Raw genomic sequence first — 12,042 nt, 5'->3', positions numbered from 1 at the left:
TTTTATTTAATTTATCTTTTTTAATGGAATCATAATTTATATTACAAAAAATTATACTAAAACATAGTATACGAGAATTATAATTATAAAAGAGAATACTAAAAATAATAAAAAAACTTAAATATTTACATTGTAGTGATGGAAACAAATCTGAAAATTCTTGATGATCTTTTTATATAGTATATTTTTAGTATTTTTAGTATTCTTTTTTTGTATGCTATAAATTTTTACTATTATTATTATTTACGGTTAATTTTTTGTTTAATTTACTTTACCTAATAGAATCAATAAATTATATTATAAAAAGATAATAACAAACATAATACACAAAAATCTCAATTATAAAAGTGTATAATGTCAAACAAACAGTTGAAAAAAATAAAAATAATAAATAATAGAAAAATAGAGCTCATATAAATATAAATAACAAGAATTCTATAAATAATACAATAACATGTATAAAGGATAAAATTGGTAACAGGTAAATAAATGATTAGTATCCTTTAGGCCGTTAAGAAAACGCAGAAGCTACAAATAGTTGCTTCTTGTAAACGTAGTTTTGGTAGGAAAATCACTTCTGCGTTCATGAGAAAAAAATTTGTCAAACCAAAAGTTGAAGTTTTCAAGAAGTCTAAACGTGCTTCTTCCTTTCTAACGGGTTTCCCAAACACACCCATAAACGTTCCTGGATCATCTCCGAAAGAAGCCATTATCTACACTCTCCTCCTACTCTCCAAAATTTGCGGCCGGTGGACTAGACATGCCCCATTTCGTGTGCGCCGGCCATGAGGTGCTTCATCTCCTTGGTGGCAGCTACGAAATTGCAAAGCCTGCAGCTGTCCCCTCCATTTCGCGGGCGCCGGGGTGAATTGATGGGCAACTCCATTTCGTGGGCGACGCCCTTGAGTTGGCCATGCGTATTTCAGACAATATTTTAATTCATGCGTATTCCTGAAAATAAATTTTTTCATATGTTTATTTATATAAAAAAGCCAATTTCTTGCCCTCTTGTTGCTGAACGCAACAATGAATTGCTTTTAAAAAATCATGAAGCGCACCCAGCCGGTACCGCCCCATTTTCTGAAGCAAATGCGACAAATCATAACCCTAGAAGAGGTAAATAGCAAAGTTTTGGCAACAAGAAAAATTATGGAAGAAAAAAAAGTTATGTTCACAAGAAAGGATCTCACGAGAAGTGGGATAAAGAAAGAAACAATGGGCAAAATAAATCAACAGATGATAAATATTTCCATTGTGGTGGAAATGGTCATTGGCCGCGTACCTGTCGTACCTCAAGGCACATAGTCGATCTTTATCAAGCATCTTTGAAAATGGACGACAAAGGAAAGGAGGCGAATTTCGTTTCAAATGATGTTGAAAATCCCACCACTCATTATGATGTATCTGATTTCTTTGATGATTCTAAAGAAAATATTGGTCATTTGATCAATGATAAAATAATTTAATATGTGGGATTGTTAAGTATTCATGTAAATAAATAATGTAAGAAACTTCTTGTTAAATTTTATTTTCTATGCATTTGAATTTCAAGTATGATGCATATAAACAACGTTTAATAAAATATTAATGTTTATGTTTAAGAATTTCGAAATCATTAAATGTGTCAAGTTTTAAAATAATGATAATAAAATTTTTAGTATATGATACTATATACAGTATTTTTTAGAAAAACAAAATAAATTTGCTGCGCATATACTTCTACTCATTTTATTATTTTTATTTGTCTTTGAAGAAAATGGTAAGGACATATAGTGAAGATGTTTGCCTTGTAGATAGTGCAAGTTCGCATACTATTCGCAAAAGTAATATATATTTTACTCATGTTGTGCCAAAAGAAGAATATGTTAATACTATTATTGGCTCAGGCAATGTGATAGAAGGTTCCGAAAGAACTATAATTTTGTTTCTTGGAGGAACAAAATTCATAATAAATAATGTACTGTTGTCTACTAAGTCTCTAAGGAACTTATTGAGTTTCAAAGATATTCGCCGAAATGGATATAATACTAAAATAATGAATGAGGGAAAATATGAATACTTATGTATCACAACTCATGATTTAAATAAAAAAGTTATATTAGAAAAGTTATCCTCACTTTCATCTAGATTATATTACACTAAAATTAGTGCAATTGAATCACGTGCCATTGTAAACCCGAAGTTTACCAGCCCAAATGAATTTATAATTTGGCATGACCGATTGGATCATCCGGGAACAACCATGATACAAAAAATTATTGAAAACTCCCATGGACATTTACTAAAGAACCAAAAGATTCTTAAATCTAGTGAATTTTGTTGTGCTGCATGTTCTTAAAGAAAGCTAATTTTAAGGTCATCACCAGTAAATATTTGATTTGAGTCCCTTGAGTTCCTATAAAGGATTCAAGGTGATATATGTGGACCTATTCATCCACCATGTGGATCTTTTAGATATTTTATGGTCCTAATAGACGCATCTTTGAGATGGTTACATGCGTGCTTATTGTCTTCTCGCAACCTGGCATTTGTAAGATTATTTACTCAAATTATTCGATTAAAAGCACAGTTTTCAAAAAATCCAATCAAAGCAATTCGTCTTGATAACACTGGTGAATTTACTTCCCAAGCCTTTGATGCTTATTATATGGCTAACAGAATAAGCGTTGAACATCCAGTACCTCATGTTTACTAACAAAATGGGTTAGCAGAATCACTTATTAAACGCCTCCAATTAATTGCTAGACCCTTACTTATGAGAACATATCTCCCAATCTCGACTTGGAGGCATGCTATTTTACATGCCGCAACACTTATTCATTTAAGACCAACAAGTTATCATCAGTTCTCTCCTATGTAATTAGCTTTTAGCCAGTAGCTAAATGTTTTTCATTTAAGAATATTCGGGTGTGCAATATATATTTCCATTGCACCACTTTCTCGCACAAAAATGGGACCCCAAAGAAAATTGGGAATATATGTTGGATATGATTTTCCGTATATAGTGAGGTATCTTGAGATACAAACTGGAGATATATTTAAAGTCCGATTTACAGATTGTCAATTTGATAAATCAAAATTTTTAACATTAGGGGGGAGAGAATAAGCTTCCTGAAAATGAACTTAATTGTAATGCATCATCCTTGATGCATTTAGATCCTTGATCAGGTCAATCTGAACTAGAAGTTTAAAAGATTGTACATTTACAAAGAATAACAAATCAGTTTATCCACATACCATAAAATACATATGCACCTAATGGATATTGTAACAACCTATTTATACGGATCATTAGATCGTGATATCTATATGAAAGTCCCTAAAGGATTAAATATATCTAAACCATCCAATGAATATTCACAGGGGTTATACTCAGTCAAATTGCAAAGATCTTTATATGGTCTAAAGCAATCTGGGCGAATATGGTATAATCGTCTTAATGAGTATCTAGCCAAAACCAGATTCAAGAATGATGATAACTGTTCATGTATTTTTATAAAGAAATCTGCATATGGATTCATTATAATTACCGTGTATCTTGATGAATTAAATATCATTAGAACCCCTGAAAAGGTTCCAACAATTATAAAAGCTCTAAAAGAAGAGTTTGATATGAAAAATCTTGAAAAGACTAAATTTCGTCTTGGCCTGCATATCGAACGTACAAAAAATGAGATCTTTATTCATCAAATAACATACACAAAAAAGATCTTGAAGAGATTTTATATGGATAAGCCACATTCGTTAAGTACCCCAATGATCATAAGGTCTTTGGATGTGGAAAATGATCAATTTCATCCTAAGAAAGAAAATAAAAATATCCTTGATCTTGAAGTACCATATCTTAGTGTCATTGGAGCACTAATGTATTTTGCTAATAATACACGACCAGATATATCATTTGCTGCAAACTTATTAGCAAGGTATAGTTCCTCTCCAATTAGAAGACATTGGAATGGAATAAAAAAAATCTTTCGATATCTTCATGGAACAGTTGATATAGGATTGTTTTATTCATATGGATCTAAGTCACAACTAGTTGGCTATGCAGATGCAGGATACTTGGTTGATCCACACAAAGAAATATCTCAAACAAGATACTTGTTCACATATGGTGGTACTGCTATATCGTGGAGGTCCACGAAACAGACGATAGCAGCAACCTCCTCTAACCATGCTGAAATACTAGCGATACATGAAGCAAGTCGCGAGTGTTTTTGGCTCAAGAGTTTGATTCAATATATTCCGTCATCATGTGGACTAATTGATCATAAAATAGCTCTAACTGTCTTGTTTGAAGATAATACAGCATGTATTGCTCAATTTAAGCATGGATACATAAAAAATGATAGAACAAAGTATATTTCTCCAAAATTTTTCTTCACTCATGGCTTTCGAAATCAAGGAACAATTGATGTCCAGCAGATCCGCTCAAATGATAATCAGGCAGATTTATTTACAAAGTCACTTTCAAAATTCTCCTTTGAGAAATTGGTATATCAGATTGGGATGCGTTGATTTCGAGATATTAAATGACGTCAACAAGAGGGGGGATTGTATTCTTTTTTCTTTGGTCAGATTTTTTTCCATTGGATTTTTCTTGACAATGTTTTTAATGAGGCAGTCCCTATCACAAAGGATATTATACTCTTTTTCCTTCATTAAAGTTTTTTCCCATTGAGTTTTTCTTTAATAAAAGTTTTAACGAGGCATATTCTTAAATGAACATCCAAAGGGGAGTGTTGTGATAACTATGATGGATGTCCATTTAATATGGACAGTTCATAGTTTTTCAATATTGAAGACTCATGTTACCAAAGAAGAATGAAATTAATGATAGTTGAAAGAGAAGACGATTTGTGTGTATAAATAGAGGAAGCATCAATCTGAAATAAACACAACAATATGAATACAAAATATTTCTCCATTTCTTTTTCTCTTCTTACTTATGCTATAATATATAATATTAATATATGAATTATCTCTAATACATTAAGATAATAATATTAGTGAAAATTAATGGGAGAATATTCTATTTATATTTATTTTCTCTTCTTCATAATTTTGAAAACCGAACTAAACTAATCAGATCAACTGGATTACCAGAGAACCAATCACTTAGTAAATTTGATTGACTTTATAAATCGTCAAGCAAAAAACCGGTTCAAGAATTGGCCAAAATCAACGATTAATCGATAAACCGTTAAAAACTGGCCAATTTATTGAAGGATTTTTGGTTCAGTATAACCTTTTAAAAAACGGCGCTGTTTCACCCTTAAAAAAAAAAAGCTCTAATCTAATCCCCAATGCAGCCCCAGTGATCCAGACATTCAGTCCTTCTCCTCTCTTTTTCTCTGAAAATTGGACATTGAAAGAATAAGAACTCTAATCTCGTAGTCAGGGCTATACTTATATATAAGATATGTGTTTAAAAAATAAAAAAAAATATTATGTAATTTAATAGTTTTATATGTATTATTATTTATTATGTAATGGATTTATGTCTTAATTATTTAATTTACTAATATTTTTTACTTAACTAATTTAATATCATACCCTCAAGTCTTTGTACTTTTTAAATTAGTTTTTATATAATGATCTCTATATTTAAAAAAATCATTTATTTTTTATATTAATATATTTAATATTTATATTATTATATTAATAATGATTTACGTAGTTATATTTTGGTAATCACATTACGTACTTTAGATATTATTTTCTTGTAAAAAATACTCATTTTTCTTTTAAATTTACGTTGTTAAAAGAAAAAATTTTTTAAAAATTATATGTTAATTATCTTTATAAAAAAATTATCTAAAATTTGGTTCCTCGTGTTAAAATTTTTGGATCCGTGGCTACTGACACCTACCCCCAGCCCGCAGCCTTTCATTGTCATCGCCGAACTTTTCTCCGCTGGGACAGGCGCCGCGTGTGGAAGCTCTGTCGCCAACGTAGGAAGCTGTGTCGCGTGTGGAAGCTCCGTCGTCGTCCTTGGAAGCCACCTCGCCGTCGTAGGAAGGTCTGTCGTCGTCTCCCCTGTTCGAGCTTTCTCTCTGTCTTCGCCGGCAGTTTCGTCTCTCTGTTCGAGCTTTCTCTCTGATTAATTGATTAGAATTCCAAAAGAAAATATAATTTAATTTATTAAAAATAAAACAGATAAGCACATACAAACATTTACCTCCTCTGTTATTTTATTGTGAATGGGGTTTGTTAGTAAGATTGCTCGGGTTCTGCCCTTTGGGACTCTGATTTGTGGAGATTAATGATTTTTTCCTGGTATTTTTTTCTCATAAAATGTTGTTTTATCTTCTAATCTTTTATGAATTTTAGGCAGAATGCAAGAGTTCTACTGAAAATGGCCAGATGCAGCATATGACACTTAATGGGAGAAGCAAGGTTCGAAATCTTACAAGATTTATCCAAGGTATCTAGAATCTCTAGAGCTTGTAAACTCTTGTTTGATGTGAATGAATGATTAAATTATGATAGTTTGTAATTTAGTTAGGTTGTTCTGTATAAAACATTGGAAGCTAAGATGAAGAGTCTTCCTTATTTATTTATTTTACAACAATTTACTCATTTATTTACACAAGAACACTATCAACACTCCCACCACCCAATTCCCTCCGGCCTCCGCCCTTCTCCGACGCCGCCACCACCACTACCGGCGGATAATCGAGCTCCTTCTTTAATGGCATGGAACTGGAACGTTGATGCCTCAGCTCGCTTCCCTCTTCTTTCATCTTCATCTTAGCTTCCAATGTTTGTCTCCTTGTTTCGTTTAGCGTTTTAATTTATCAGCTAAAAAAAATTACAAATTTCTTGTTCATTTTCAATGCAGGGAAAGCAACAAAATATATGTGATTATTAATTAACAACAATTAGCACTATTAAGTAGGATTACTATTCAGTGATGGAAGTGGATTCTAGAAGAATGAGGAGGTTTGGGAATCAAAGGCACACACGAACCAACACTCTTCTTCCCCTTCATGCAGCTTCTCATCATCATGTTCCCAACAATACCATTTCCTGTTGGTAAATCTTCTTTCTATATTTCCATCTATGTGGATTGCATTTTCTGTATTCAGAAGGAAAAAGAGTACTTTTAGATGGAAAAAAATAGTTTTTTTTTTACATGTAAAAATTGGGCAAAACCAGACAGTTTATGATGTGTTCAAAATAGCTCATGATCAAAGGCTTTTGGGTTGTTTATTTGTACTCAATCAAAAGTTTCTTGTGGCATTTTTTGAAGGAAAAAAATAATTGTGTGTATTTGTTCCGTAGAATTAATGTAATCAAGAGATACTGTATCTGTATTAGGATTTAGGGTTTTAGGATCTACAGTAGTCTAATACAAAGGTGTGTATTTGGATTACTTTATTTTTGCTGAAATAACTTACATCAAAAGTTTCTTCTTGTCCTTATTTTTAAGGAAAAAAATTGTGATCCCCACGCCATTTCTGTCCTCTCTCTTTGAATTAATGTAATCCAGAGTTGCTTTATATGAATGCAGGTATTGTGACTACAAAATCTCTACATTTAACAAACCGCTGTTCCATTTTGGTCGCAGATATGCTAGGTGGTCCCTTATACAACCCTCTTTTGTTTTTTAATTTTGATTACTTCATGTTTCTGATTACTTGAATGCCTTTGTTATCTTACAGGTTTTTAAAAGTGTGGTTTTCAGTTGGGGTTGGATTTGCACTTTCTGCTTTGCTTGGGGTTACTTTGGTACACACCCTTACTAAGAAATCTCGTGTTTCTGAATGGTTTTTTCATATGTAGATAGAATATGCTGCTGTGCCGCTTTTGATTAAGTTGTATATATCAAATACTTGCACAGATTCTTCTCTGGGAATTAGCTAAAGCATTTCATCTCTCTAGCGGTGGCAACAAGCTTGGAAACCTTAGAAATGCTTTGCTCTTTGAGCTTCCCTCCTTGGTTTGCAACTACATTTTTTTCTTCTCTCTAAGTTTGAATGAAGTTTTATTTTTTTACTTTTTAAGAAAGGATAGCAAATACAAAGAAGATATTTCAATAGTAAAATATCAAAACAATGTGAATGTAAATAATCATTCTTTGTGATCCTCTTATTAACTTACTGTAATCTATACAGCCGTCTGGTTCGAGCTTATCACTTGCTGATGCAGGGTATGTATGTATTTCTACCATCATATCGGTCGTTGTTCATGAATTTGGTCATGCTGTTGCAGCCACTAGGTCAGTTGTCTTGCTTACTACCCTTCTAATTGAAGTTTCAAGCTACAACATTTCGTGAGTGACATCACTATCTAGTTAGATAAACCTTTTGGACTATACAGGTCAATTTTTGGAAAGAAAATATGTAAATTGACATCACTGTGTCTACTTTGTCATTCTAATTGTTATATTGAATTACTTTATTATAAAGCTGTGATTTTTTTTATTCCTTTTTTTTGGTGTTTGGGGGGATAAAAGACAAATTTCATTAAGATGAGGAGATGGATAATATGATAGTAAAGATAGAGGATAAGTATTCCTCTATAAAGAAAAACAAACAAAAGATTTATCCATAAATCATAGCTTTTCAATATTTCAATATGTCTAAGAGGGAAAGTCCTCTATGCATATCATGAGCTGTGAAATTTAAGTAGCTTACATAATTTGGAGAGAAGTTAGGGGGTTAGAAGAATAGAATTTCCTCTGAAATCTCCCAGTAGTTGTTTAAGAATATTTCAAAATTTTGATCTACTCCAATTTTCATGACAATACCACAACTACCAAATGACACATCACGTTATGCCAGTTGCTTTGGAGGAACAACAATACATTGCCTACTTGAGTGACTTGCATTGACTATTGCCCTGCTTCCCACATAATAATGTTGTTATCCTACCAGCTAGAAATGAAGGTTTGTTATGCAAGTACATAAACCCCTTATTTTGTTCTCGTAATAGATACACATCTGTCTCAATTTCTGTCCAAGAATAATTCATTTTATATTTTTAGCCTTTGTAATTTGAGATATATTTAAGCGCCCTGTAGTGATCTCACATATTTCAGCATCAGTGGTTATGGTAATATCTTTAGTTCCTTTGAAGGCAGTTAACAGGATCTAAAACCGATGCAAAGAAATGTTAATGGTGATTCTATCACCCAAAAACAAGCTACCAATGATGAGATGATTTATGTAGTCAAATTTGTTATTCTTTTATTTAGTTTATGCTTATGCAGATACCTAGAATCCCAAAACTTAGTTTGTTTTGAAGGCTGTTAAAAAGAATTTAAAAAGAAATGAAAAGAAATGTTACCAATGATGAGATGATTTGTGTAGTTAAATTTGTTATTATTTTTCGTTCATGAACTTGTAGATACCTAAAATCCCAAAATTTAGTTTTGCTTGAAATGGCAAACAGTTAGATTCTTATGCTACACCTTTTTGAAGGAAAGCAGTGAGGGGATACAAATAGAGTATGTCGCTATCTTCATTGCAGTTCTATTTCCTGGTGCTCTAGTTGCCTTCAACGATGAATTGCTACAAACTGTTCCACATTGGACTTCCCTTAGTGTGTATTCTGCTGGAATTTGGCACAATGCAGTTGTAAGTTGAATTTGAGATAGGATCAATTTGACTCATTTTTAATATTCTATGTTTTTCATATTTTATTTTATTTTTTTCCTCAAAGGCTTCAACCTTTCTCCTCTAGTGTTGTGCAGCTTGCGGATTGACATTATTCCTGTTGCCCATGTTCTTGTTTCCCTTATACAGTAGCGGCCATAGTCCCATGGTATTTTTTCTTGATATTAATAACATAATACATTCTTTGGTTTTCGCATGCACAGCTTACTTATTGCATTTTCAATGGCTATGTGTGGGCACAGGTTTTGGATGTACTACCAACGTCACCTTTGTCTGGTTTTTTGGCTCCTGGTGATGTTATTGTATCAGTGGATAATGTACCAATTAGAAATGCACAAGAGTGGTTGGAAGTTAATACTTTAACATATAATAGCAAGCTTCATAATGTAGATATTTCCGGGCACACCGGAGACGCGGGGGTTATCAATAGAATGAAGGGTTACTGTGTCTCTAGTTTTATGATGGAAGAAGGCAAGATTACAGGATTGCCAGAAAATCAATATGCTTGTCCCAGTGAACTTACAGCATTTGTAAAAGTTTTGTGCTCCAATAATGTTACTCTGAATGATGATAAGAGAAAAATTGACCCTTCAAATAGACGATCGACTATATACTGCTTAAATGCTAAAGATGTTGTCAGACTTGATAAATGTGGTGATGACGGGAGCCTAGCTACAACAAATGGAAGTTGTACATGCACTCGGGTACTAAAATCTCTGAATGTTTCTAAGCTTTCAAATTTTTGTCCACTCTGTTGATCACATGGCAACAAGATATGATAAGATAAAGATACTATAGCTGCTGAATGTTCTCTTTCTTGTTTACAGGATGAGTTTTGTTTAGCACCGGTTCAGGAGCCTGGCACAGTATGGGTTGAGATCACATATTCAAGTACTTCTCCGGAATGTTCATTACATGAAAGAAAGAGATTACCAGCTTCTGAAACTTCTGGCCTTAAGGAAACTAATTGTGGTGGGACTTTTATTTTTGTTGGTGATGCCATTTCAATGGCTCATTCAATTCAGCTAACGTCATATCAGCCTCGCTGGGGACTAAAACTTGCCGCTTATTTTCCAAATTTACTGGAAAATATTTTGGTATGGACATTTCATGTCTCTCTGGCTCTGGTTTTTCTCAATACTTTGCCGGTAAGTGATGAAAACAGCTTCTTGCATATGATAGGCATTCTCTTATATCAAGCATCACTTCTGCATTTGCGTATTTAAGCGGAAAATGGTCATACTTAAATATATCCATCATTTGTGGGTTAAACATGATTCATATGTTAAGTTGGTGCTGAATTAAGAAATGGTAGAAAGAAAAATCACCACAATAATGCTAAGAAAACGTTAACTAAAGGCTTTTGTCACAATATCTGTGGGTTATTGTGTTCCATGTCCTACAAGTGATCCCTGACTAGAGACAGTGGTTTTGGTTTCTTTATGCTACAAACTATCTTTGTTGTCAAATAAACAAAGATGGGAAGAAATGTGGAATCGAATGTGCACAAAAATCTTTTGTATTCCTTCTCATGGCAGTATGCTGTTTGCTTTAATTTCCTCTAATATGATGATACTTTCAGGTGTATTTTCTCGACGGTGAATCCATTTTAGATGCAACTCTCGCCTACTTTACTTCATTAAGCGCAAGAAAGCGGAAGACGGTTCTTAGACTATGCCTTATCAGTGGGTTTCTTACTTCTGTTATAGCCTTTTTTCAAGAACTCCTTTAGTTGCTTTCTGAGATCATTTTTGTTGTCTTATGAAGTGTGATTATGTGAACATTCCGGTTCCTTGGTGAACATCTGAATGTTCAAAATTTTGATTTCTAAACCTGAGAGTGAACTTCCATGAACATGCACATGCACATGCACACAAATAATCTTTCGAAATCAAGTCTCGTTTATTGGAATGTGATCTGATCTTGTTTATTGGAATGTGATTCGCATTGATCCAATCATTCTGTGTGCATGTATATGTTGTATACATAAATCAGAGGACGGTTCATGTTCACATAACTTGTTTGGAACTAACTGAACCCTTCAAGCAAGAAAGTGCTGGTTTTTTACACACTGAACTTCCCTGATCAGTTTGTAGAGAAACTAGTTATCTTTGGTAAATATTTTACACTTTCTTGATAATGTGAACAAAATTGTTACAAATATAACCGTTCATATGACTCTTCCTATTAACTTAATTCTTTGGGAGAAGTGGTATTATGACATAGTACCAAAACTTCTATAACTTAAAGGTCTAGAGTTCGATCCTGTTGACTCCAACAAAAAGAATTTCAGCATAAGACTAATAAAACAAAAAAGAGAAAGAAAGGAATTTGCTTGTGTATTCAAAGGTCCAAATTCCTAGTTTCATTTTCTTGTTCCCTTTCTTACCCTTCACTTAGAATTTGACACATGCAAAGT

General features: G+C 32.9%; 1 protein-coding gene across 1 annotated transcript; it reads left to right on the top strand.

Moving 5' to 3' along the window:
• Positions 1-5,861: 5,861 nt before the first annotated feature.
• On the top strand, positions 5,862-11,559 carry LOC127743954 (membrane-bound transcription factor site-2 protease homolog). The gene is made up of 12 exons (XM_052256209.1): positions 5,862-6,022; positions 6,334-6,427; positions 6,845-7,038; positions 7,517-7,582; positions 7,668-7,734; positions 7,847-7,945; positions 8,121-8,224; positions 9,437-9,584; positions 9,691-9,771; positions 9,866-10,327; positions 10,451-10,771; positions 11,206-11,559. Exons 3-12 carry the CDS (start codon positions 6,917-6,919, stop codon positions 11,353-11,355), a joined length of 1,620 nt encoding a protein of 539 aa, XP_052112169.1. The 5' UTR covers positions 5,862-6,022; positions 6,334-6,427; positions 6,845-6,916; the 3' UTR covers positions 11,356-11,559.
• Positions 11,560-12,042: the final 483 nt, after the last annotated feature.

Source organism: Arachis duranensis, unplaced genomic scaffold (assembly GCF_000817695.3).
Source record: "Arachis duranensis cultivar V14167 unplaced genomic scaffold, aradu.V14167.gnm2.J7QH unplaced_Scaffold_165934, whole genome shotgun sequence".
Classification (NCBI taxonomy): Eukaryota; Viridiplantae; Streptophyta; class Magnoliopsida; order Fabales; family Fabaceae; genus Arachis; species Arachis duranensis.
The sequence above is the reverse complement of the archived record's forward strand: the minus strand, read 5'-3'. Positions and strand labels throughout refer to the sequence as shown.

Bases quoted from the DNA above. Each gene is read 5' to 3' on its own strand.
- LOC127743954 (XM_052256209.1), top strand. From the start codon at position 6,917: ATGGAAGTGGATTCTAGAAGAATGAGGAGGTTTGGGAATCAAAGGCAC. The intron at 7,039-7,516 runs GTAAATCTTCTT...ATATGAATGCAG, and splicing joins AACAATACCATTTCCTGTTG to GTATTGTGACTACAAAATCT. The intron at 9,585-9,690 runs GTAAGTTGAATT...TTTCTCCTCTAG, and splicing joins GAATTTGGCACAATGCAGTT to TGTTGTGCAGCTTGCGGATT.